The sequence below is a fragment of the Cebidichthys violaceus genome, unplaced genomic scaffold (assembly GCF_023349555.1).
Source record: "Cebidichthys violaceus isolate CVI_PGR_0920_01 unplaced genomic scaffold, fCebVio1.0.p SCAF_7, whole genome shotgun sequence".
Lineage (NCBI taxonomy): Eukaryota > Metazoa > Chordata > Actinopteri > Perciformes > Stichaeidae > Cebidichthys > Cebidichthys violaceus.
Window position 1 is genome coordinate 1,557,828 of NW_027176927.1, and position 27,499 is coordinate 1,585,326.

General features: G+C 41.3%; 1 protein-coding gene across 5 annotated transcripts; it reads left to right on the forward strand.

Annotated features, from left to right (window-relative positions):
* mag (myelin associated glycoprotein) lies at positions 1–26,345 on the forward strand. Of its 5 annotated transcripts, none has more exons than XM_068735539.1 (13): positions 1–84; positions 9,947–10,069; positions 13,500–13,607; positions 14,647–14,722; positions 14,812–15,180; positions 15,554–15,850; positions 16,079–16,336; positions 17,925–18,185; positions 19,737–20,045; positions 20,969–21,068; positions 21,681–21,777; positions 22,050–22,103; positions 22,403–26,345. In XM_068735539.1, the coding sequence occupies exons 4-13, from the start codon at positions 14,677–14,679 to the stop codon at positions 22,559–22,561; spliced, it is 1,950 nt and encodes a 649-aa protein (XP_068591640.1). In that variant the 5' UTR covers positions 1–84; positions 9,947–10,069; positions 13,500–13,607; positions 14,647–14,676; the 3' UTR covers positions 22,562–26,345. The 5 variants fall into 5 exon arrangements, with proteins under 5 accessions (XP_068591640.1, XP_068591643.1, XP_068591642.1 ...); XM_068735538.1 differs by lacking the exon at positions 1–84 and adding an exon at positions 4,359–6,401; XM_068735542.1 differs by lacking the exons at positions 1–84; positions 21,681–21,777 and adding an exon at positions 4,352–6,401 and having other exon boundaries at positions 22,403–22,492.
* Positions 26,346–27,499: the final 1,154 nt, after the last annotated feature.

Sequence of the window (27,499 nt, forward strand, 5' to 3'; positions counted from 1 at the left end):
GGAGGGAGAGCAGCAGAGAAAGCAAATGCTGGAGGAGAGAAGACGCTCTCTGAGCTCCTCACTGGCTTCAGATCAGCTGATAAGGTAAGAGCTCTGCTGCTTTCTAATCTACAATTATTATTCATTACTTTTAAATTTGTAAGTCGTCAACATGCTGCTGGGTTTTTCACTCCGAGACAAAAGTCTTTATTTTTCCTTTCTTCTCTGGGTTATGAGATTGTCATTTCAAATATTTTCTTTGCAACAGAACGCCAGTGAGTGGACTAATGTGATCATTTAGTGGCAGCAGTGTGGCGTACATGTGGGGTTAATAATCCTTCATTATAGTATATCTACATTTGATGCTGTAACACAGTTTAATAGATTTCAGCCAAAAATGATACACAGGAAATAAGTCATGGTCTACCTGTTCTGTTTGATGACTATGCATTTATCTGAGTATTTATTGACCGGAGACTGGTGACGCCATTTGTCAAATATTTTGAATAAACCAAAAAAAAAGAGCAAACACTAGGTTGTATATTGGTCTCGCCATGACGAATTATCACCTAATTATCACATTCAACATTTTTTTTTCTTCACAGCCACGTTAATTGTCATTACTAAGCAAATGTATAGCTCTCCTTGCTTTAGAGGTTTGTGTCATTGTACACATATTGATGAAGGGACATTTAATCACAGAAACAGCTTTTTAAGACATTTTGAGATGAGTGTTTCATTTCTACAAAATGTCTGTGAACAATCTCAAGCTCTATAATGGAAAAAAGCTATAGAAGATGTAAAAAAAAATGCATGTCAAACACACCCCAAATGGCAGTTGGAGTGCAATATGGGAATTTAGGCCAAGTAGGACACATTTGGGATTAGTTGCACCTTTGGGAATAAAAAATCCCATGTAACACAGGGACAGCAGCATGTTAGGGCTGTGAATATGAAATCCTGAACTGGGTCAATAATCCCTAATTGTAATAAACAGTATGCATTAACCTAATAAGTAAATACAATTTCATTTTCGTTCTGAAAGGAAAGAAATGTCAAGTTGAATGTTTTTTTTTAAAATCTCACTGAGTTGAATTTTGGTAATGCCCCAAATTAAATGTTTGAATATTGACTGTGACATTTAAATTGGGACCTTAATGTTCAAATGAAAATATTTTCCTCTTTTTTTTCTCATCAAAATTAGAAAAAAAAACTCAGAATTGAAATACCTGAGCAGCAGGCACATTGTCTTTTAAACCAAAGTAGGTTTTAAGACTGCTCTTGATAATTTGTTGTCCATCTATTTCTCCATGGCCAATAAAAGTTTAAGACCTTGTTTGGTAGATTAGCACATTGAACTACTTGCCACTTTGTCAGAGTCAATTAAGTGCAATAGATAAATGACCAGAATGTGAAATGCTTTAGGTAAACACCGTCTAGTGGAGCGATAGAAATACAGAATGCAATCGTTTCTAGCAGTTTTGCAAATGGCAGATATCCAGTGCTGCCCAGTAAAGTGGACAGAGGGACAATGGATCCATTCTCAGTGTGTTGTTCTGTCACCAGTCTCTGTCCAGCACAATCCCAGCAACCCCCTCACCCACCCACACACCGTCTCTCCCCCATGCCACCCTCCATGTCTACACTATAATACTGTAAAAGCATGTGTGTGTTTACAATGCAGATCCTGCTGTGTTTTACTCTTAGTACAGCCACAAGGATTGTTGCTTGCTGTTACAAAAGTCTATCTGTGGATTTTAAAGTTTCCCCAACAAGCAGTGATGGAATTACATTTACCAAGAACATTTACTCAAGTACTGTACTTAGATACTTAAGTTCTTGGAACTTGTACTTTACTTGGGTATTTCCATTTTATGCTACTTTATACATCTTGGAGCTAAATATTGTATTTTTTACTCCACTATATTTTTTTGACAACTTAAGTTACTAGTTACTTTTTAATACAAAATATAACAAATAACTTATGTATTTTATTACAGGTTAAGCTACCAGCAAATGAGTCCCACCTTTACCAGCTGCAGCATTAATGTGATATATATATATATATATATATATATATATATATATATATATATATATATATACACACACACACACACACACACACACACACACACACACACACACACACACACACACACACACACATATATATATATATATGTGTGTGTGTGTGTGTGTGTGTGTGTGTGTGTGTGTATTTATTGTTTTGAAACCCAATTTGTGAGTAGTAAGCAAATTATCACTGTCATTGGAAAAAACAAAAACATAATTTAAAGAACAGAGCCGTGTGTTAAGCTGCTCAACAATGCATTCTGGAGGTATTTCATTGGTGTTTTAAAGGCGCTGCACACCCGCACTGCTGTTTTAAGTTGTGCTGGCTGATTACACGTTAGCTCAGGTGAAGGCTCAGCCATCACTGCCTGCCATCATGAATCCAAATGAATGGATTCAGGGTCATATTTCCTCACCACACGCGTTGTAGCTTTTACTGGTGCAGGGTTGTTTCCCACATCACTTTTTAATTTCTAAATGCGATCCATTTTGTGTCACTGCATGTGAGGGAACGTTAGCTAGCTAGCAATGGCAAAACACGTGATGATGTGTCGTGATTGGTGTGGTGATATTCAAACGCAACTGGTCATTGAAATTATTCATTCTAATTTGACGTTTTATATTGATATGAATTATTGAGCATGTTTATATATAAAAGTAACTAGCTTTGTATGCTACCCCCTCCCCCCAGAAATAATGTTTTCATTTGAATCCAACCATTTGGCAGTACCTCTGCGACCCAACAGTGGGCCCCGGACCAGTGGTTGAGAAGCATCACTACCATGGCCAATTCCAGTGTTGTGCAGTGTCACTTTTAGTGTAATACCACCTGTATTATGCTGAGGTGTGGTTTAGAGTCACATGACTTGGACTTGAGTTGGACTAGAGTCACAAAGTTGATGATTTTAAATTTCTTTCTTTTTGGACAAAAGGTTTGCAACTCCACTTATTTGAGACATTAATTTGTTTGAGAAGAGGATTTACTTGGGGGGAAAAAACTGAGCTGAACAAACTGAATTTCTATCGTTTGTTGTTCATAATCCGCCACAACACAAATCTATTAATTTCCCTTAATTTACTGAATCAACGCTTTTTATTCCCAGCAAGTCGACATGTAATTCTTGAGTTCTGCCCTGTTTGAAACAATCCGACAGCATCCAATCAAGTTGCATTCAAAAACCGTGCAGAACTACCATTACTGAGTGGCAGCTGGAGCCAGTTGTTAAAGTGGCATTACATTTGGTGAAGAGCGTTTTATGTCTTGTTTAGGACTCAAAAGTCAAAGTTTAGAACTTGGGACTTGACTTGGTGATTCTCAGTCTTGATTCGGGACTCGCCTGTCTTGACTTTGAACTTGAGTGCAAAGACTTGAGACTTACCAAACAATGAATTGATTCCATCTCTGGTATTAGGGCACTGCCTGGGACTAAGTCAATTTTCAGCACTGTATTTATTTATGATCGATTTCCAATGCCCTCCTGCCACCAAACAGTTGGAAGTTTGGTTATATCGGGCAATTAATATGATCAAAAGACATATATTCAGTCAGCGACAGGCTTGATAATTGAGTTCATTAATGTTTAAGGTATGTTTGAGAAGTAGACAAAGTTTTTTTCTTTGATGGATTTAATAGTTTACTCCTCTGGTATATAATAAAATAATACACTTTATTTATAGAGCACGTATCAAAACAAGGTACAATGTGCCTCTTATGGAGAAAGTTAAGTGAATTACTGAATACCGGGAATCAAGGCGTGAGGAGATAAAAGCATGTTCAAGAGGATCTACATCTCTACAAGTTCAAATAATTTTTTCAATATTTCTCAGGTGCTTCAAACGTGATTAGACAAGCTCTGTGAAATGTTGCTAAAAAAATTCATCATTCCTGCCCGGCTTCCATCACAAGAGCTCGATGTGGCCGGCCAAACTTGCATGAAGCCACAAGAGTTACAACCAAGACAGAAAGGTTGAACAAGAGACAGAAACAAACGAGCAAGGCCAGAGAAAAGGGGATTGTTGTGATTAAAAGACAATTATCTGTGCGCATCGACTTCCCAGTGTTGTGCGGTGTCAGGCTCGAGCTGAGCTGTTCTATCCCAGAAGGCCTCGGGAGACAATGGCTACTGTGTCAGGAGGAGGGAGGGGGTGCGTTAAAAGTCTTGGGGTTTCATGACACGGTCACAGCACCATGCTACTGTTTGAATACTCTTAATGCTACGTATAGGCTTAGTAATGTGTCATGTTTTTATTTGTGGTAGTCGCAGGAAGTTACAAGCTTATTCCCCAATGTGATGTACGATTGCTTTAAAACAACCAAACGTTGTAATTAGACCTTTAAAATAGGCTTTAGGGGAACCTCACCAGTACAAAAATCACAATATCATAACTTAGATTAAATTATGGTGATCTACCGGTTGCAAAGTGGAACTATGACTGAAGAAAACCCAAATGGATGTTTTTAAAAGCAGCTTCAGGGTGACCTTAGTTCACTGTGTGGTTCAATCGAAGGACATCAAGGAGGGGTCAGTAGTGTCTTCGATCACAGAGGCAAGTGGAGATGTTTGTACACACAACCTCCAGCTTTATCGTGGAGCCCAGTAATATTAGCACAAAAGTATCTTCAAGACAAAACATTTACTTTTAGTCTATTTAAGTAGATTTGTACTCAATAATAATTGTGGTTTTCTCACAAAACAAGACACAAATGTCTCCGAATGATAGTTACGGTTACAGAAGCACTAATGCAGCGTTCATGTCATATATTGTAATTATGCTTTTCCAACTTGTAAATACTGCTCACGTCAACATCTAAGTTATAATTATGACTGGGGAGCTTTCGTTTCCCTGAGACCTCAGATATAACTGATAATACGAATGTGCCAAACAGCATGGACGCCTCACATCAGCTCAAAGTGTAATTAAATCCAAATGCTATGGATTATTATTATTTTGAATCCTCATGCAACCAAACAACTGTCTTGAAACAAACGAGAAGTGATGCTCTTTAATTAGGTGGGGTTTTTCAGTCTGTTATGTAACTTTTATGAAGTTTTTCTGTATTGAGACAGAGCGCAACACTCAGAAAACCACGTCCACCGGCGGGGAAAAAACGATCAACGTCACAATATGCACCCAGGGGCTGAAACGCTAACAAAATGCCTGTAGCTATCTAAAAATGTTAGATGTCAGCATCATGTGTCTACCAGGGGTGCAGTTGATAACTAAAACGATGATGGGATGGGATTAATTAGCTGTTGGCGAGCTAATGTTTGCTATGTGTTAGCAAGCTACTGTACTTAGTTAAGGATCTTAGTGTTGGAGCCGAGAAGTTTGACTTTGTGTAAAGAACCATATTAGAGTTTGGACATGTTTTAGCCAATTTACTACAAATTATTAATATGGAACAGTGTTTCCCTGTATTTTGATCTTGGCATAGCAAAGTGCTCCAAGATGTTTTTATTAGCCTCCAGGTTTATCGATCGACTTGCAGAGATACATTTTCTCAGCATCTATGTAATGTATTTTAGATTTTTAAGGGCGAGCTACACGAACATTAACAATTATAAAAGAGAGTATCTGCAAGTTGATTTTTCTTTGGTCGTGAAATTGTTGGAAACCCATTGATGCCTGGAAGGTGGGAAAACACATGAAAATTATTAACCACTTTGTCAAGCTCTGGAAAGCAGATTTGTGGTCACTGGGCTAAAACATGCAAAAAAACACATTATTATTGTTCTTTAGTTTATCTCGCCTCTGAAGCGTTTTTAGACTCAAAAGAGTAACAGATTTGACTAAAAGGCTTCCTTACTACTTTCCCTCATATTGGCCCCTCATCATCTGCATCAGAAACTCACTTCCTGTCTTTTGTTACGATGACCTCAAAAACAAAACAAAAATGTGGATGTGCTCTCCATCAGTCCAAAAATAATCAAATATGCTCAGTTCCATCCAGCGTACAGCAACTGGCCGTGTTGGATAGAAAGGCCTCGGAGCTCAAAGCCTCACCCATATTTGCTGGGGCGAGGGGGTAACAGTGTGGTCCTTTGTGGCCCCCTGTGTATTTATGAATGGCTGACCCTCGGGGCGAAGCCTCAGAACAATGCTGCTACACTGAAGGGCCGATTTTCATATGGGAGGGGTGATGGTGATGATGGTGGTGGCAGAGGAGGTGGTGGGACGGGCAGTTTATTCTCCACCGTTGGGGCTTGGTACAGAGAGTGGCGAGAGGTCTTGCTGGCAACGGGCTGGTGTGACGCTTTGCGTGTGAGTGTCAGAGGGAAGGCTGCTGGAACTGCTCAAACAGGAGCTGCTGAACGCTTGGAGGTCCGCCACGGTCACCTACACAGGTGAGCAGCTGCAGTGAATTCTGATTTGTTTGTTTTTATTCATGCCTTCGGGAGCTTTTGGAATTGGAGATGTTTTAGTAAGAAAAAGGGAAGGGACTAGGGGAGGGCGAAGGCAGGAATGAATAAGTAATAACTTCCATTTATCAACAGCTATCTATATCATTTTGTTACTTTTGTTCTTTAGGGTCAAACAGCTACAGTCAGAGTGAGTGTGTGCTTGTTTGCGTGACTGTTCATCGATGTGGTGATGAATGAGCGAGTGAAAAGATCGAGAGTTGGACGAGTCACAAGTTAGACTGAGTTAGGTAATGAATAAGTGTGTGTGTGTGTGTGTGTGTGTGTGTGTGTGTGTGTGTGTGTGTCTCTTAATGAATGCGTGCATGAGTGAACGTGTCTTGTGATGATGTGTAAGCGTGGACACATGAGTGAGAGAGTGTGTTTTCTCTCTCTCTGTGTGTGTGTGTGTGTTTGTGTGTGTGTGAGAGTGTGTGTGTGTACACGTTGTTGGCGGGGGCTGCTAAAAGCCCAGCCAATCATTACTGGACAGATTTCGCTGCCTGTGCCATTAGCGATGAGCCGTTCCTGTAATTACCAGAGCGTCTTACCACATCCAAACATCTGATGCCAGGTAGAAGAGCCTCTGATTACGCAGCCAACCAAAACAGTTTTACAAGTGATTTAACAGCAGTGGACTGCATTATGAAAATGAGTGAAAGATATGTTTTCTTTAATGACAGTTTTTCCACTGCATCTGCAAAATAGAAGGTTTACAGAGAAAACAAGTAGGGAAAAAACAAGTGTTTTATAAAAATCAGAGTGGTGGTGGAGTGTAATTTTTAATCAGACCAAATGCCAAAAAGCATAATCCCTCCAGGACAGGCTAAATCACATCACATTTGAGTTACAGATTTTGACCTTTAATTATGGCTTCAACTTTAGGCCAATTAATGCATTTTAAAACAATCGATCGACGTGTGCATCAAGTTTCTCCATCCAATTAGATTTTCAGTTGGATTTGGGTCATTTTTTGCGGTCCCACTTTTGGACATCGAGTCAAGAGGATTGGGTTTTAGCGAGCGTTGGGATGGGGGCCACTCTTTCTCCGCCTGTGTGGCCGAACAGGTGACGGCTCTGTTTGTCGCCCCCTTTTGTTCAGAGCGGAAGGGAGAGCGCTCTAATGAGAGAGGAGGCCTGTGGCTCACCATCTGCCCACTGGGCCGGGGAATGCCAGAGTCACTTGGTTTGCCAGGTAGAAAAAGATTGAAATAGGCTTTTGGTGCTCCTGGTCTCTCGACATGTTGGTGATCTGCCAACTGAAGATTACTCTGTTGTCATGCTTACTTCATGTGCTCCTGATGAAATACTCCTAAAATGTGATCTGTCAATGTCGGTCTTGTCTAGAAATAGAAAAAAAAAAAAATGCATGCTAATTTGCACTGCAAACCAAACAGAAATGTAGCAAATATGTAGCATCAGCACTAATTTGTAGGCAGGGAGTGAAACACACATGCACACACCAAGAAATATCAAGAAAAACACTCTTGACATCCATTAAGTCATCTTCTGTGTTTTCTTGTGTAAAATAACACCTGCATCATTGTTTCCTTGTAGGACTTAAAGGATAATAAAAGAACTGCATACATTATGGGCATGAAAAGTGAAATAGAAGTACTTAATGCACCTAACACTTCAAAGCATCAGCTGTAAGAGGCAAGCAGATTGGTTTTTACTTTCTTTGATGACCTCAAAGTCCAGTCTGAATCTTTTATTTATGCCAGCACCCTCTGCAGTACCTTGGACAGACTGTGTGACTGAATATTGGCATAACTCCGTGTTTATGTTTGTATCTTGCGTGCATGAGTGTGTGTGTGTGTGTGTGTGTGTGTGTGCGGTGCGCTGTGCTCATCGCAGCTCAGCGCGCCATGTGTGGGAGGGGGAGCAGTCATGTTTTAAGACCATCTGCTCCGCCGAGTATTTTAGTGGGGGCCTTAACTTTGTGGTGGACCAACGCGCGTCACAGGCAAACAGCAAAGCGCAAGCTGTGAGAGGGCCTGTTCCGGAAAAAAAAAAAAAATTCCTCCACTTGCTGCCTCGCACAATGGGCAGTGTTCTGCATACAAGGTTCCCATTCTTTTTTTTTCCCACCCCGTGTCCAAGAGCCTCGGCGAAGCTCTTGTACACGGGCCGCAGACGATATTCACAATGAAAATGTTCTTCTTGGCACAGGCGATTTGTTTGTGTGAGCCTTTTGGTTTGCGTGAGCAATCTCAATAATGTAAAATGACTCATAAAAGGTGTCACGGCCTGATTTAGCAGAGCTGATTGTTCAGATAGCGTCTGTATCCCTGAAGCGCGATGTTGAATAAGTGATCATGTTGAGGTTTAGATATTAGAAGAAGAAATGTTGTACGTTTTGCTTCTTTCTGTGTGACGGAGACAAACTGTCTGTTTAACCGGACACTTACTCGGTCTGCTCTCGTACATTTCATGTGCACATAGTACAATGACTACAGTCCCAGCAGGACAATGGAGCAGGCCGAGCTTACAATCAGCACACATACGGGATGCAGAGGAAGGTCACATATCTGCACACCCCACACTGAGGAGTGTGCTGGCTTGCCTTATGCTGCATGTGTGTGTGTGTAGGGGCGGTATGGCATGCCGCGTATTCGTTTGAACTCGGCTCCAGAGCGTCAGTGCAGCGTTCTCCTCTTCAGCTCTTGTTTACGGAGGGATTCCCTTGAGGTTATCCGCGGCTCAGTCGATGCCGTCACTTGGCCGGTGGCCTAAAGGCTTTTGGACACAGTGACTCACCCTAACATGTAACAATGAGAGTGGGGGGGGGGAAGTGCCACTTGCAAAGAAAAGTTGCCTTTGTTACTCTTATATGTAAACTAGGTGGACATCTGAGAGAATCCATGCTTGTGCTCCCTGCCCACATGCATTCCTCAGCAGGGAAAATATTAGATCTGCATACGGCTTGAAAGATCAATGATGCCCTGAAGCCTTTTTTCATCTCTAAAATTCAAATTCTCTTGCGTTAAATTATATGATTTAGGCTCTTTTAGATGGTGATGTTTGACGAATGAACATCTCAAAGATTCAAATCTGTATCAAACTAATGTAAATCTGTAATTTACATAACCACATTCATCTCACAAGTTCTAAGGTTCTCCTACACACCGTATGTTGCTCTAACGCAGCCTTTCTCAAAGTGATATTGAGTCATCATCCTTCACCGAGCAGTGTTTGCCCTTGTGTTTTGGGCACCACTAGCATGAAACGGTTCAACTAATGTCAACATACTTTGCTTTGACCTGAGAGGAAAGTATGATCAAGGCGCAGATTCTAAGGCATCAAGACGCACAGGACAGATGAGGGAAACGGTGGAGGAGAGGAATGCTGAGTGGGCCAAAGAACAGCTCCAGAAATGCCTGAACGCATATTCAGAGCTGCCCACGACACATGTAAACCAGAGCTCACACAGACTCCCTCTCTTCCCCTTGTCTCCTTCTAACATCTCTCTTTTCTGTCCTTTCCCACAGAATCTGACGTCTAGGATTCGGAGCAAGACGACCAACTCAGGGAGAACAAACACAGCGGGAAGACGAAGACGAAGACGTCGGGACCGAGAGGGAGCAGGAGCCTGGTGCTGAGGCTGGTATGAGGCAAGTGTTTTGTGTGCGTGTCGCGCGCGTGTGTGTCTTAAGTGTGCACACGTATGCTGTGTGCTCAGTGCCAGCCGTTTGTCTGCCCCATCAATGAGGCTGTTGTTGTTGGGGTTGAGGTTGGTGGTGGCGGTGGCGGTGGTGTCAGCGGCCCTGCCTGGCTGCTCGGCTCCATTCTCTCCTGCCGTCGCTGATGCACGGCCTCTCTGCCCGGACACACTCGCCCATCTCTTGGCCTTTTGTTGCAGTGCAGATGGTGGAGCTTGACGCAACATTGGAGAAAAGTTGGGATTGTCACAGCCAACAGTTGTGTCACTATGGGCTAAGATGTCTCGAAATGTGACCATATCAATGTTTTTGAAGGGCTGTAATCAATGGTTTTGTTTTTATGTGAAAGAGGTTGAACCTACAGAGAATTATTACCTAAATCTGCAGCTCCCCTGAGCTTTACAGAGCTTTATGTGAGTTTTAGCTCATTGTGTATCTGTCCGGCCTGCAACTTTACTGTTTTGGTTCAGTCTCACTGCTTTCACAGCGTTGTATTCGGCCACAGCAGACAGCGAAAAAGCTCTGAAAACCCACTGAAGCAGCACCAAACGGCAGACAGACACAGTTTGAGACTAGCTGGTGAACGTAGGGGAGCTTTTAGCAGCTAAAGAGACAGATATTTCCCTCAGGAGTTGTTGTTTGAGAACAAAACCAAGCTAAAATAAGAGTGAATATTCTTATAAGGTGCACAATAATTCCAAATGAATTATAATGTTACTCTGTAACTGCTGGATTTTGTTTGCTAACAAGTTCACCGGGTCAACTTAAAAGTTGATGATATATATATAAAGTTATTGCAAGTTTAAAAGAAGAGTAGACGGCAGCTACTTGCCAAGCAAACTTCCAGTAAAAGTGTTCAAATATCTATGCATTTGTGACTGTATGGTGCATGAAGAGCAGCATGACAAATCCATGGCCTCTTTCAATGTCATAAACAACAGCATTTTTCACTTCTCTCCACCAACAAGGCTAATATTGGCTGTGGATTCTCCGGGGGATGTTGGGACGTGTTAATCAAGAAGCTCTTATACACAATCCACTTTCGGCCTGCCATCTGCACACACCGGCTGCTGCAGCATGAGGCAAAATCCTCTGCTTCTACTTCTGCATGTATTTATTCGACACCCACTGCACAAGTAGCAGTCGCCATGATAATGGTATACATTTTATTAACATAGCATCTAAACACACATTTCTTTGTGTTAAAGAAAGTTAACGCCGCCTTATTAGCATGGTGAAAATGTAAATATGAACTAGACACTCCAAAATAATAGACAAAGCAGTGACACAAATATCACTTTAATGCTAGGTGTGTGACAAAAGTAATCAGGAAACATCTGTTGGAGAGAGTGATGATGTATTTAGTGTCATTATTAGTCAGAGGGACCATATCTGTTTGATTTTATTGGTGGAAATTGATTACATTTTTTTTATTATTACAATAAATAGGAGTTTAATATGCAATGCATGGAGAACTGGCAAACATGGTGTCAAGATGGTTTTTCACTACATTGTGACTCAATAAACTTTGATATACGTTTTGGGGCTCAGTGGGTTCTTCCCACAGTGGGAGGACCAATCCCACATTTACACTTCACTCATCCTCACACCTATTACTAGGTTACAACGGTGCATAGTTAACATAAACTGACTAACTTTGTTTACTTTAAATAAAGTATTGATGAATACATTGGTTATATTTATGATTATGCAGCTTTATTGGTCAAATATGTGTCCACATACAAGGAATTTGACTCCGGTTTTAAGTTGCTCTCAATGTACTTACATACAGTTACACAATTAAGACTAAAGCTTAGAGCTAAAAGCTAAAAATGTCCAAAATCTATCTAGACTATAAACAGAGAGACAAGAGAAGAGAAAACCAACGATGCAAGTTTTCTCATTTGATATCGATATCAAGTGAGCAAAACTCTCTGTAGTGGGATTTTGGAAGAAAACTGAATGGTGCTGAGAGGCAACAGCCTCTTTACTTGGCTGCACCAAAAATCTATTATACTCAGCTGCCAGACTTTTAACCAGAGCCAAGAGACGTGTAACCATTTTACAGTGGCTCCCAGTATGTTTTAGAATAGATTTAAAACATTTTTTACTAATTAATTTTAGGGCTCTTCTTGGCCTCTCTCTCCCCATCTCTGACCTATTAGTACCGCATGCTCTGGTACATACTTTGGGATCCTCGAGCAGAGCTCTTTTGTCTGTTCCTGAGGCCCGGCAGTAAACTATAGGGGGCAGAGCGTTAGCAGTCAGGGGCCTAAAGCTTTGGAAAGATCTGCCCGAGGAAATTAGGTCGACAGTCACAGTGAGCTGCCGAGTGCTAAACCGTGGTAACGCCGCCGGCCTCGCTCATAGGCCATCCATTACAAAGTAACACTAATTTAGGAGCAACGGAAGTCAGAAGACAGCTGGTGATGCCACGGTCACTTTATCGCCGTTTCAGATGCGTGTCGGAGAACTGCGGTGGCCTTCAAGTGACGTAAAAACAAAAAAACAAATGCCCTCTCTAGAGCCAGTGGTTGGTTTGTCCGTTCTGGGCTACTGTAGAAACATGGAGAACTCTGTGAAGAGGACCCTCTCCGTATGTAGATATGAAGAGCTCAGTCTAAGCTAAAGAAAACACGATTCTTAGTTTCAGGTGATTACACACTAATTATAACATGAATAGTATATTCCATTTCTGCCAATAGATCCCTTAAAAATGCTACACACTGTTCCTTTAAGTCCCTTCTTAAAACATACTTTTATCGGAGATTCTCTAATTTTTTGTCTTTTATTTCCTTTAAAAATGGGTTTCTTGTCCTACTCTAACCTTTTCCTACACTATATTGTTAGTTATTCACCAAATAGTTTATTTTATCTGTTTGCTAACCTAATGATTTGTGACTGTGTTATGTTTGCTGCTTATGTGAAGCACTTCGGAACGTGTATTCTGAAAAGTGCTCTATAAATAAAGATTATTATAACAGTGTTATTATTACTAAATGATTTATGTGCCGTTGCTGGTGCTTTAAAAATAAATAAATACAGTGTCATTTGTTTTGCTATCACTGAATATCATCACCCCCCTTACCCCCTGATTTCTTTCTAGTACAGTATCGGTTATCTGCTGATGACATGATGTGTGGTAGCTGGAGTTTGGTGTTGTGTCACAGCTCAGTCAACACAGTGAGTGTCATTCATTGGACGGGCTTACGTATGGCGACTGTGACTCCACCGAGGGGGCGCAAGCAGGTGCTGGATGACGCTGAGTTTGTGTTTGAGTCACTTTCCACGGCTCCGTGAGAGCGAGTGGGCTGTGAGTGATGTCATCGCATGATGATGCTGATGCTGATGTCACCCCCCTTCCCCTTTCTTGTTCTTACAGAGAAGAAGGCTGTCAGGCTGTCTGGGTGTGAGTGAACACCCTCTAGTGGAGCTGCTGACTAGCTGTCCTGCAGAGCTTCTGTCTGTTTTTCATCATCAGCATTTCAAGGTAAAACCTCAGTTAAAAGTCACAGCACAGGTTTGGAAGTCAGTTTGATTTTTGTTCATCTTAGTTAAGCATAGATTAAACCACATCCAAATTTAGTTTTCAACTCAAACTTAAGGTTTCTTCCTTTTTTTCCCCTCCCTGTTAGTTATTTTTTTGTGGGAGTTTTTCCTGTACTGATGTGAGGGTCGTGGGACAGATGATGTCGTATGTGTACAGATTGTAAAGCCCTCTGAGGTAAATTTGTGATTTGTGATTTTAGGGTATACAAGATAAATGTAATTTAATTGACTTGAATTGAACTATAGCTGAAATAAAATGTAAATAGCTAGAGTTACAGCTAAGTATCTGAATAGTTAAGTTAAATATACTTACACTGAAATAACAAATGGACAAAGATTGGCACAGAAATATGAATTCACAAACTAACTCGAACAACAAACAGCTACATGAAGATACTGCAATACATTCAAAACCTTTCACATATTTCAAAATGGAAACAGGTAAAAATAGCTAATATAAGCTGGGGAAAAAGCAACTATTCCCACTCAGTGGAGAGCATCTGATGTTAAGGAGTTTCAGTTTCTTCACCATCTATAACAATGGGACATCTCTGATGTTGTTGTGGTATTGCAACATGCAACATTTCTGTCACATGATCCACTTTTTTAGGCTATGTAACGTGGTCCATAATGTGCTGTTCTGTTTGTAACGCAATATTGGATAGAAAAGAGAAATATAATCTTGTATATTATTTCTTATTCTGTTGATATTAACAAAGAAAGGCAGTCCTAAAGGTAAAAACCGAGTTGTTTTTCTCAAAGGTTTAAAAAGTTCTTTAAAAAATGTTCTATTCTAAAAGGTTATTTGGAGGTTTGGCTACCATGAAACATTTTGAGTATTTGTATGATTCTTAGAGGTAGATGTAGTCTCTGAGTCACGCAGCAGCCCCGATGCTGTAAACAACACATTTCAGTTTTTTATTTATTTTTTTCTCTTGATGATGCATGTGCTGTGACTGACAGGATCTTATGTGTTCCAGAGGTCTATGGTCCGACGTTGAGCAGAGACCATGTGGTGTTTGGAGCTGCTCTTACCACTGCTGTTGATTATCAATGGTAAAAAAAAAATTCCACAATTCCGTTGTAACTCACACTTCTCACTATGCATGCAGCGATCTTACACTTCGTCTCTGATCTTCTCTCAGATGGCAGTTGCCAGTGGAACGTTTGGGTACCTCGGGACATCTCGGCCATGACAAACTCCTGTGTGGTCATCCCGTGCACCTTCATGTATCCGTCTGGTATCAGGCCGTACCGTGGCACTCACGGTATCTGGTACTTCGGCCAGCCGTACCCTCAGCTCTTCCCTCCTGTTGTCTTCAAATCACGCACAGACGTCGTGCACGAGAGCTACAAGGGCCGCACCAAGCTGCTGGGTGACCTGCACCAGAGGAACTGCACTCTGCTCATCAACAACATCGGCACGGAGCACTCAGGGAGATACTACTTTCGTGCTGACCTCGGTGGAGCCAACATGTATACTTACCCAGACTTCTCTGAGCTTAAGGTCCTCGGTAAGTCACTGATCAGAGTGGAATAAGTAACAAATAAACCAGAAATATTAAATCAGTAAAGTTTTGTGTTTAATCACCTCAACACAAAGGCTGAAAATGTTCTTTCAAAAGATTTAAGAAAACCTTTTCATTTGGATCTTTTCAGCTTTTACATTTCTTTTCTTAATTATTTCCATCCTTTTTCTATCTTGTATTATTGTTTTTGATTATTTTGTAAGAATACTGTTATATTTCATTGATTGGAACAATATCTTTGCTCTAGTTTTCTGCTTAACTTTGATTTCTTGCCTGTCTGCGTGAAGATAAAATGCTGCTTTACTAATAGAGTTCCTCTTACTATCATTGAGAAATCAACTAATTTCCTGTCCACCAGATCAACCCAACATCGATGTCCCAGAGGAGATTGTCAGCGATGAGAGTCTGGAGCTGACATGCTACGCTCCAGACAACTGCCCCGACATGACTCCAGAGATCCAGTGGATGTACACCGACTACCTGCCCGACCCGGAGTTCAGCTCCGACTACCTGGAGGAGAGCAACACAGCGGTACTCTCCAGCACCCTCACCTTCACACCCAGACCCATGCACAACGGGCAGCTCCTGGGCTGCAGGGTCTACTACCCCAACACCACACTGGTGTACGAGAGGCTCATCTCTCTCGACGTCAAGTGTAAGTTAAAAAGCACCTCGCACTATAAGGCCAATAAGTAATAATGATGCTTTTCTAAGGTCCAAGTCCTATCAAAGAAATTCCTTTGTGGAGTGCATATATTTTTATATTATATTTTTTGTTGTATAATCTATTTCAGCAGGAAATATCAACCCATTGTTTTTTAAGGCAGTCATTCAGTGTTCTCCAAACATGACATTAAATTCTCCACCTTACTTTCCGCTCCAGATTCTCCACGCTCTGTGTGGGTGAACGTGTCCTCAGAGGTGATGGAGGGCAGCTCTGTGATGCTGCACTGCGAGGTGGACAGTAACCCTCATTCCAGGATCTCCTGGATGTTCGGAGACCAGGAGCTGCTGTGGGACACGGCGTCCAACGTCTCCCTCTCCCTGGACGATTTGACGCCTGCGCAGGAGGGAATCTACACCTGCATCGGGGACAATGGCTACGGCATCATGAACACCTCCATGTACCTGGCTGTCAAGTGTAAGTCCCAATTCCAACATACATATTGTACATACTATATACAATTAGTATGTAGTAGGAAATGAGGAAACAGTAAATTACATTGCATTTGTAAGTTTAAATGATGATTTTAAATTAGTTTGAACTCTCCAATTAACTTGAATTTTCCAATTAACCACTGAAAATGTTTTGAGTATACAGTACTCACCCTTTGTCGGCTTACAATGATGTGACGCTTAAAAGTTTCCAGCTTGCATCTGGCTGAAGGACAGAAGCTGGATTTACAACAGCTACAATGGAACAGGGAACAAATGAAAAACAGTTTTAAGACATTTATAGAAACTTCTCAAATCACCCTTTAGTTAGTTTACATACGGATGCTCAGTGTTTTACAAACTATCCTGCATTCAACCAATAAATCAATATCCACTGCAGAGCTTCGGAGCCAAGAGAAGGCAATGGCGGAATAATAAAGAAGTGTGTTGGACAATATTGTGGAATAAAAAAATTAGAGCTGTGTCCCAGATCTATAACATACTAATGGTACCATAAATCAATGTACTTTTTTGTTGTTTTATACAAACACAGAAGGACACAAGACATGATCAGACTGTGATTTTATAATACCACTGCCAGATAAACTTCACACCAAGAAAGAAAACAAGGATCTAAAATCTTTTACTTTTTACATTTTGTGACACAATAGTTTTGATCAATAACATATAAAAACAGGTGGATTTAGTGTGCAAACTCACATTATTTAGTATACTTAATATTTTTTCCTGTGTGTAATGCACTACATACTCAAAACCTGCTGATCATTAGTATGGAACTGAGACACAGCTCATGAGTGCCTTGACCATCCTCTTGAATAGTTCGTCTAGGTTGTAGGAGTGTGTTTCGAGAGCCAGAAATCTCTGCCCTAAGTAATCATTTAACATTTGCATTTATTAAAATGCACATATTTTACACAGAAGCAGAGAACATCACTCTGTTTGTAAGCTGCTCAACATCTTAACATTGAATAACAATGTATGAAATGAAAATGTGAAAACCACATGAGAGGGGTCGCTCATAACGATGAACCAAAAGAGAATTATCCCCCAAATGTGCAGCTCCCATCGGCTTTATGGAGGGTTGTGGTGAATTTTAGCTCAAAGGCCTAAAAGTTCACTCGCACGACCTGCTCAACACCAAACAGCAGGAAGACACAGTTGGCACATAGCTGGTGAACATAATGGGGCGGCTAGCTGCTAAAGAGCCAGATATTTCACTCAGTAGTTGGTAGGGGCCCAAAACAGAGACCCAATGAACTTACATTACCTAGATGGCCAGCAACAAGACTCCAAACGAATGCTAATGTTGCGCTGCAACTGCTTTAAGAAACTGTTTTCTCACAAGTTCACTAAACAGGCGATCACATGTCAGCGTTGTGTTCACAACCTGTTTCCATAGCCCCCAAGTGGCCCAAAAAAAATAATTCTAAATGTTATTACAAAATGTTGTCCTTGATATTAAAGAGGTAGAGGTAAGGTGTATATTTAACTGTGTAAATAAAGAGACATTCCCAAATTTGAATCAGAAAAAAAGTAAAACATTTTTTTTGTAGACCCTCCCCGTGAGCCCGTGGTGAACGACTCTATGACGGTACAGGAGGGATCCTCGCTGGCTCTGCACTGTAGCACCCAGGGCAGCCCAGCCCCAACACTCACCTGGCTGAAGGACGGGGAGCTGGTGGGCACCATCACCGCTGACGAGCTGTCGGTGCTGCAGATCGTAGAGATCACACCGCAGGGAGACGGACAGTACCGCTGCCTGGCCGAGAACGAGCATGGAAGAGCCAGCAGCTCCTTCAACATCACTGTTGAGTGTGAGTGTTTCACTGACCTGCATTTCACACAACAGTAGTGTAAAGAAGTAGGACACAGAATGATAGCAACCTGCAGGTCTTAGGAAGTGACCTCGTTTAGGATCCTAGTAGCCTGAGGGTAGAAGCTTTTCCTAAGCCTCTCGGCGATAGCCTAGTGTATCCGGTACCTTCTTCTAAATCTCAACAGAGAAAAAAGGCCGTTATCTGGATCTTTGGGATCCATAATTATATTCCGAGCCGTATTCTTGCCGCGGCTGGTGTAAATATTCTTTAGGCAAGGTAGAGCACTGCCTTTTGTATGTTCAGCTAAACTAACCACTTTTTGCATGGCCTTGCGGTCCTATTCGGTGCTGTTTCCGTACCAGGTAGTGGTGTTCCCTGTCAGGACACTGTCAAGGGTGCTGAAGTAGAAATTCCTCAGCATTTTAGGCGATGCACAGAATTTGTACCCAGAAGAGTTTGAGGTGACTGACGATACCAAGGTACTTGAAGCTGTCCACCCTTTCCACCAAGGAACAATTGATATTAAGGGGGGGGTTGTAGTTCCTTCCCTGCTTCTTCCCAAAGCCAACTATCAGCTCTTCACAAGTAGGTTGTTGTCCTGACACCAGTGGGTCAGGTCCTCTACTTTTTCCAAGTTGGCCTTTTCATTGTTATCTGTGATCAGGCCCACCACAGCTGTGTCGTCGGCAAACTTGATGGTGAACACTTGTTGAAGTTGAATGTGATTGCACAGTTGTGTGTGTACAGGGAGTACAGCAGAGGGCTCCAAACCCAGCCCTAGGGTGCTCCACTGTTAAGGATGAGGGTTGAAGAGGTGTGTCCACCCACCCTCACCACCTGCAATCTGCCCGTCAGAAGGTCCAGGATCCACATGCGCTGTGAGGTGTTAAATCCCAGGTCCTTCAGTTTTTTGACGAGCCTGGAAGGAACTACGGTGTTAAACACTGAACTGTAGTCAATGAAAAGCAACTTCACATAGCTCCCTTTCTTGTGCAACTGAGATAGGGGGGTGTAGAGAATGTGTGCTATATGTTGGGACAATGGCAAATTATTGTGGGTCTAGTGTTCTGGGAAGTGAGGAGCAAATGTAATCCTTGACCAGTCGTTTAAAGCACTTCATCACTACAGAGGCGAGTACCATTCAGGCTGCTTATGTTTTCTTGGGCACAGGAATGATGGTGGACTTCTTAAAGCAGGTGAGTATGACAGACTGAGCCAGGGACAGGATGAATATTATTGTGAACACCGGTGCTAGTTGGTCAGTTTGAGGACTAGGCACTGTTACCGCCTGGTCCTGCTGCTTTTTTTTGGAGTTCACAAGCTTGAAAACCCTCCAGAGGTCATGCTCAGAGAGGATGTAAAAGGTGCTCCCACCCATTCATGAACCTCTGCTTCAGCTGTTTTTACTTCTTTGCTGCCGATGGTCTCAAAGCGAGAATACAAATTTGACAATTGACAAGAAGCAGCATAACTGAGAATATTTATATTTCAAGTTTTCATATTCAGTGCTGTTATTGTAGCTCTTTCCTCTGCTGCCTCCTTTAATAGATGCTCCGGTCCTCCTGGAGGAGTCAAAGTGCACTGTGGTAAGGGAGGGTGTCCAGTGTGTCTGCATGGCCACAGGAAACCCTGAACCCACCATCGAGTTCTATCTGCCCGACCTGAACATCACCATCAACGAAACGGATGGCCGGTACAACTTTTACACGCACACAGATGGACATACCTCCACGGGTATGATCAAGCTGCGGGAGAAAGGCGAGCGCGTCGACAACGGCGGCCCTGCCGTCAACGTCCACTGCAGCATCTACAACATGTACGGAAGAGAGAGCGTACTCCTGGAGCTCCAGCAGGAGAGTGAGTTGAGACTAACTGTTCAGCCAAAACTGATTATTTAAGTGTGATTTTTGCAGTAATGTTTGATCAAATCAAATTAGAATTTTCTCTTTCCAGCCCTTACTTCTTTGCCATCCCTCTAATAGCATTCCCATGTGTTGAACTGTGTCATGAGTGCCATCGATGGAGGAGTCTGAGTAGTGAGAGACAGACTAACAGGGCTTTCACACCAAACGCACAAGTTGACGTTGTGCACCAAATAGACCATTTATTCCTTTGAGGAGTGGCTGTGCTCTCTTGGGAGCTGCATGAGCTACAGTAGTGAGCACAACGTTGATTTTTCTGTGGTTTTGTGCATCTCTAAATTCCCCTAAGCAACTCTATTCTCTGATCCAACCAGGACTCAATTTTTTTTTTATGGTATGAGATTATCCTTTAATAGCCCTGCAGCAGGGAAATTTGCAAAATATTTTGATTTTTAATTTGAAAATAAAGCACTACTGTTTACTGTTACTGTTTGCTCTTGTGGGATTGGTCTGAAACCTGCATAACATATTATTATGTTTTTGGTTCATGGGATTATGACAATAAGAAAAATATCATGATGTCAACCTTTAAATTCTCTATTCTTCATAAAAGTACATAATCAACATTATAAACGTTTGATTGTGTTTTTGGACTTCAGCATTGAAATAAGATATTCTTCTCCCCTTTTCTGACTTGTACACTCTTCCTCTTACTATGTATAATTTTCTCATTGGTCAAGCAAACAGCTTCTTACCCTAAATTGATGCAATCATGCTCTGTTTAAATGAACAGACCCTTAATGTTTTGTAGGCTACATACATTAAAATGACATCCTCTTCCTAATGCTCGTCTTTTCCTTGTATGATGTCTTCTTGTTGTGCAGTGTGAATGCCCTCATTTCAACCTTTTGTTTTCAGAAAAGTACATGATGGCCGTTATAGTTGGCACCATTGGAGGAGTGGCGGTCATAGCCTTCATCATCGCAGCAGTGAGATACGTTGGCCACAACAACAAAAAGTGAGTATGAATGACAAACTAATGGAGAGGCCGATGCGAGGCGGAAGTAGTCATTTTCCTCACTAAATATTCACTGAAATCCAAGGAAACACTTAAGCCTAGTCATCCATTCTAAAACACATTGACGCACATTGTATATGAGTGAATGTGGGATTTTTGTGGACGTGAGAACCATTTCTCCAGACCAATTTAGAAGTTTCTTTGCCAAGAAATCCCTGAAGGTCCACATTGGTTGCCTTGTGAAGTGGGTTAGCGAGCTGGACTAACCTTATATTTTGCAGGCCAGATTCCCTGCTCTGACACCGCTTCTGTATCCTTGACCTGCTAAGCTAAATAAAACCCAGGTAGCCCTCTTAACCAAGTTGCTTTATTTTAGCCTCGAGGCATATTTGGACCCCGAAATTTGCACGCTTTCCCTGACCAATCACCCCTGAAGTGGGTGTGAGCTCAGCGACTAAACCCATTAAAATAACCACGTCACTCACTACCACATTTGGCCACCAGCATAACCTTACAGAGCTTGTCGTTTTAAAATGGATGCCCAGGCTTGGCGTGTCGCCCTGCATTAGTGGCAGTCGAGACCGAGTCTGATCATGTGACTCCGTCCCCCAGAGAGAATGGCAACCCTAGGCAGGACGTGGTCCTGGAGAACCCAGCTTTGTACTACAGCGCAGTCAAGAAGGACAAACAAAATCTGAGGAAGAAAGTGGTGAGACATGCTGATGTCAATGATCATGATTATGATGGAGGATGGGTTGGCTGACCATTCTCAATTTGTTTGGGGTTACAGTTTTGTGTAATGCAACAAGTTGTAAATTATGAGACTCCTTTGTGACCCCTGAAAATGAGGTAACAGAAGGAGTCTCTCCCACTAGCAGTCCAGTAGCTCCAACCATGACCTTTCCAAACACTGTTTTCTCTTGCTTTCATCGCTTCTCTGCGTTTTTCTGTCTGTTTTTCTCTCCCCTAACTCTTGCACAGCTTAAGACAGAGCTGTTGGGCTCAAAGTTTAACTCCATTCTAGAGGAGACTACGGTAAGGTTCCTAAACAAATCCCCATTAAAAAAAACACAAACCTCAGTGACAGATGCATCTCCTCGCATATCTGCTTCTGTGCTCTGTACACTGCCGTTTGTTTCCAAATCTGCCTTCTGCATGGCTGCCTCATCGCTAACACGAATTGCCCTGACTAACAAGAAACATCTCAGTCTCCTTGTCGACCAGTAACCAGTAACCTCTTTTCTTTATGTTGTCCGTCGCGCTCCTCTGTCATCCGAGTCGTCACCGGCAGCTCGCCAGTGATTTGTGCCGCTGATCGGTCCTTCTGTCTGCAGGGAGAAGACGGCGATTATCAACCTGTGGGCTCTATGGCAGGACTGGAGAGGCAAGAGCTGAATTACGCTGCTCTGGAGTTTATCGGGGCCAGGCCCAGGGAGGGGGCCTCAGGGAGGGGGGATGATGGCAGCAACTACTCGGAAATCAAAGCCAAATGAAACGCAATCCTTCCCTGATCCCTCGGCTATGCGAGATGCAGTGGCAGCCCCAACACATGTTCTGCCCCATATACTGTGTAATAACCCCCCATCATCTACTGGATTTCCCCCTGCATTTGGTGACTCCTTGTTTCTTATTCCTTCAGATTTGTCACATATAATGTTCCACTTTGATGCCACTACTCCCCCCCCCCCCCCCCCCCCCCTCCCCCACCCATGCTGCCCCTCCTCCATTGGACGCCCCTTCACTTGCCATCATTTGAGAAAACTTTTACTTTTTTGGGTCAGAGCATGACCCACTGGACAATGTCAAAGAAATAAAACGTCTAGCCTCAATTGTAGTACATGGGCTCTAAAACATGCAGTGTTAACCAGCGACCATGGTTTTGTTACTTTCTACATGTTCTTCCTAGTGATTGTTGATGTTATTGTCAAACGACAGACGTCTAAGCGCTCACATCTGTCTCACTGTTTGCTTTACATCCGTCTCTTATAACTGTCACTGTGTCTGCCGGCAGTCGAAGCATCAGGGCAAGGAGTTCCTGCGCTTTTTGTTTTCTTAAGTTCATGTGTGTGTGTTTCTATCAGCAGAGAGCAAATCTCTCTTCTCTCTTTCCTTTGGTTAATTACATCCCAAGAAGAAAACCGTCTTAGGCGAGAGATGGAAACGCATGTCAGCATCCTGTTGCCACATACTTGTTTTTTTTTTATTGTGTGCTGTGACTTGGTAGCCTCTCATAATAAATGAAAAATGTCACTATCACTTTTGATAATATTCTGAAAAGTTTAGTAAATCCAAACGGCACACTGCCCAGTTCTGAAAAAGTGTCACAGCTTCCAGTTATCTGAGGAATTTATTGAGATTTTGGGGGATTTCTCCGTAAAGCATGGGTTCTAGCTGTTTCATTGATCTGGAAAATACAGACCTAAAGCACAAAATATGTAAGCGCGAGTGGCCAAAGTGGTATCTCTTTTAGACAATGTGTGTGTGTGTATATAAGTGTGTGTGTGTGTGTGTGTGAGAGAGTGTGTGTGTGTGTGTGTGTGTGTGTGTGTGTGTGTGTGTGTGTGTGTGTGTGTGTGTGTGTGTGTGTGTTTTCAAATAGTGCTGAAAGATCATAGGACACTGATCATCACTGGGGTCTTTGTGAAGTTTGAGCATCACTTCACTTGAGAAGTTGATGCTTTATTCTCACGATTGCATCAGATGTTTGAATGACAAACATGGTTGTGCTATTCAAAGACATTTGATGAACCTGTGATGTAATATCAAAGCGTACTAATAGTCTAACGTGATAATGATGGTGTCAATAATATATATTAATAAGATGTTTATTGACAGGGAATGGATGCCAGTATGTACAGTAAATACCCTGCATGACTGTTTTGCCAGCAGGCACACATATAAATATTAAATTATGGACGAAAGCCAGTGTGGGAAGTGAAAACTTGTCATACATCATACAAAAAGTTTTGACTGGACACTGTCTTAATGAGTTTAGTGAATAGTATCAACCTCTAACTAGTGTGCACTAAGTCAAATCAGAGGCTGCGCTTACATGCAGGGAGTGACCTTCTCATTAACTGTGATTGCGGTTGATTGGAAGTTCGATACCTGCTAGAATTAGCTATCTTTTCTGTGAAACCTCAAAAAGGGAACTCCAGCAATTAATATTGCTCTCCCATTGACTTAGATGACTCTGTAGAGACATTCAAAAAAAAAACACAAAGCAGGAGAGGTCAAGATGTCTTGACTTGAACTCCATAGTATGGGTCAACTGGATCCTACATTACCCACAATGCAACCAAAAGCATGTTTTTCATAGACCCTCCCCGTCTGGTAGACGCCCAACGTCTTTCGAACTCCATGCACTTAGTTTATAAAACTGTATTTTTTCAGACTATACAAAGCTTCTCGTAGGACATGAAAGAACAGTTTTCACAGGCTGAGCTGTACTGCCCATGATAAATACCTGATCTTTATGTCAGTAAGTCAGTGGAGTTCCCCTTTAAGTTTTGCGAAAAGTCTCAACCCACCAGTGAAGCCACCACTGTGCTTCTTCCACCCCTCCCACTCTGCATCACGTTTTACAGGTCATACGTCACTGCTGAAAAATAATTTATCGACACACTGCTTAACCGACTAACATGGTCTGCCGTTTTGAATAAGACAACGGGTAATGATTGATTGATATCTTCAATGGCTCTGTTTTCACATCCATTCAATTACGTATGTAGTGAAAATGCAAATTGATATCTACTGTATGTTGGATTGTTTTAACAATGCAAGTCATGAACAATAATCTTGTCCTCGAAATTAATTGTGCAAAAAATGAGCTAGTCAGTTTTCTCTGCAAGAAATGATTTCTAAAATACTGAAAGTAATGTCCATAATTTGACTCTCCAAAATCATCTGCCACAGTGTGTTGAACATCAAGTATGCAACTTGAGCACTGATTTTCTCCGAAACAGATGTTACGCTGTATGTATTGATGTTGATAGAAGGCTTAAGTGGGAAATAAATTCTAGCTCGAGCTGTGCCATGAGCTCTTCTTGGAGATTGAAAGTGCTTTTGATACACATGCTCTGACTAAGGCTTTATAAATGTATGTTATGAAACAACGCCACACTGTGGCACTCTCATTTAAAATGATGGATTAAGTTAATCAAGGCAACAGCGTATCTCTGTGAGCTGTTTCCAATTGATTCTACAATCAGTAGGAGCGCAAAATACAGCAAACACCTCTCACTGTGCAAACTTCATAAATGGGTAGACTGTTCATAGGCAGTAATGGCAATATGAAAACAAAGATTACACTACGAGGAGTAGTTCAGCTTAATCTGTTCACATGAACCCAAATAAACCTCTCTGCCAAAACCCCAGTTTGAGTAAACCGTGTTGATGGAGCCTCAGGTTTGTGTATAACACAGGGCAAAGCAAGATGATAATGCTAAGATGTAGATAATTTGATCTGACATAAAAACATACCCATAATGCTGTGCGAAGGGAAGGAATCTCTGTCACTATTTTAGTTGTCACGTAACAGTTACTTTTGTAACAATTTGATGCGGGTTTTCCATTCTAAAAAAATATTTTACCTCTATACTGGAATAAAATGATTGGAAAGCTTGATTTTGTTCAGTTATGTTTGAAGTATTATAATAAAAAATGTATAGTGCAGACAAACCTGCAGGTCGACACCAAATGTGGTATTTGATGCAAAAAACTAGTTATCTGGGGTTTTGAGCTTTACTTACACACTTCATGTAAAAACAGGTTAGAAATGCAGTTCTCTGTGCATGTAAACAAAGCTATTGTCAACCAGCTGTTCTGACTCGCATTAGATTTATTATGACAATGTTCTGTTGACTTAATGATGGAAATGCTGGCTAGCATTCTTAAATTGCCTGTATGCTCAAAGTCAATAACCAGTTCCTTTCTTTGAAAGCCTCATGGGGGGGGGGGGTATATTTTATTTTATTTTTTTTGTAGAAATATCAAATATGTGTTACCTAATCTTTTGTCAAAGTGTGTTGTAAAGAAAATGTGTATGTCATATACTTGGTAATCATAATGATCATTATGGAAATTTTTTTTTCAACATATATGATTGACACAATAATTCAGATCAGGGTTTTGGACTGTTACTTAATGACAGTAGGATTCCTGCAATGATGTAGTTTGCTTGCTCTTTTATTTTAAACTCTTTTTAAAGTCTTTCATGCCTCAAGCAAATTCATCTGTCTTCAGTTCCATGCAAACATAAATAAAATGAAAACAGCACGGACTGGAAAAAGTTTGTTATTGATAGAAAACAAACTGTGAACTGTCTATTTCTCATGTTGTCTCTTTCCATTGTTTTGCAACATCACCATCATGAATCATGTGCTGTGCTCTTTTTACTTTTTGGTTTGTGAACAAAACCCCTAAAAAATTGACTCCCTCCTAAATGGAGTCTTAATTTGTCAAACTGAAACAGCAACCTTAACAAGCAAGGCTTTACAAAGTTTAATCAATTGATGTTAAAATGTTTTATTGGTAATAATGTAATTTATTAATTGAATACATTTTTTTAGAAGTGTTTTTAGGTAAGTATAGAATATTAATAAAACACATAGTGTTGATCTTTGTTTAAAGGTTAAAGGAAGGGTTAGTAATCTTCTTCGAAACATTTTTTTATATTTTTGTTGAAATTCTGACCGAATCAATAAATCAAATACTCTGACAAAAAAAATTGTTGGTGCAGCAGTAATAACCTGCCTATCTACCTGCTTGCCTGTGGGTATTCTGGCCATTCACTCATTGTTGTTTGCGTTCATAATGATAATTTTAGGGGAGTGTTTTTTGAAGGAGCTACGTTCAATGGAAAAAAAAAAACACTGGGATGTTTTTTGGGAAATATTGGCAGACAAAGAATACAGTAAACATGTACTTTGACTAATATTTCCATTGTTTTTCAGCTTTTTGTTAACATATACATATATGTCTTTTTCTTACTGTAGAGTGTTGTCTATCTGTGACACCAAATGTAGCTGATGCTGCATTGGGTTGGAGATCAATAATAAGAGCCTCAGATAGTGTTTTAAAGATCACAGACCAGTAAGATGCCAGAGCAGGGCATGACCGAAACATGTGAGTTAAGTGGGCGGGGGTATTACGACATCTGTTACAACTAGCATCTGAATTAGGGTACATTTTAGCTAATCTTGCTTTTGAGAAATGAGCTCGATAATAATCAATGGATGATTTTTAAGTTTTTGCATACTTGCTAGTTTTTCAAGATTACCAACACTAGCTTTAACAAATACTGTGGCTGATTTCAAATACATTTTACAGAATGAGGACTGTAGATTTTGTCTCCATCTATTAAAGTGTATTTGAATTTAGGATGGGAAGTCTTCAGGACCAGTATTGCAGACATTTTGATGTACATATTG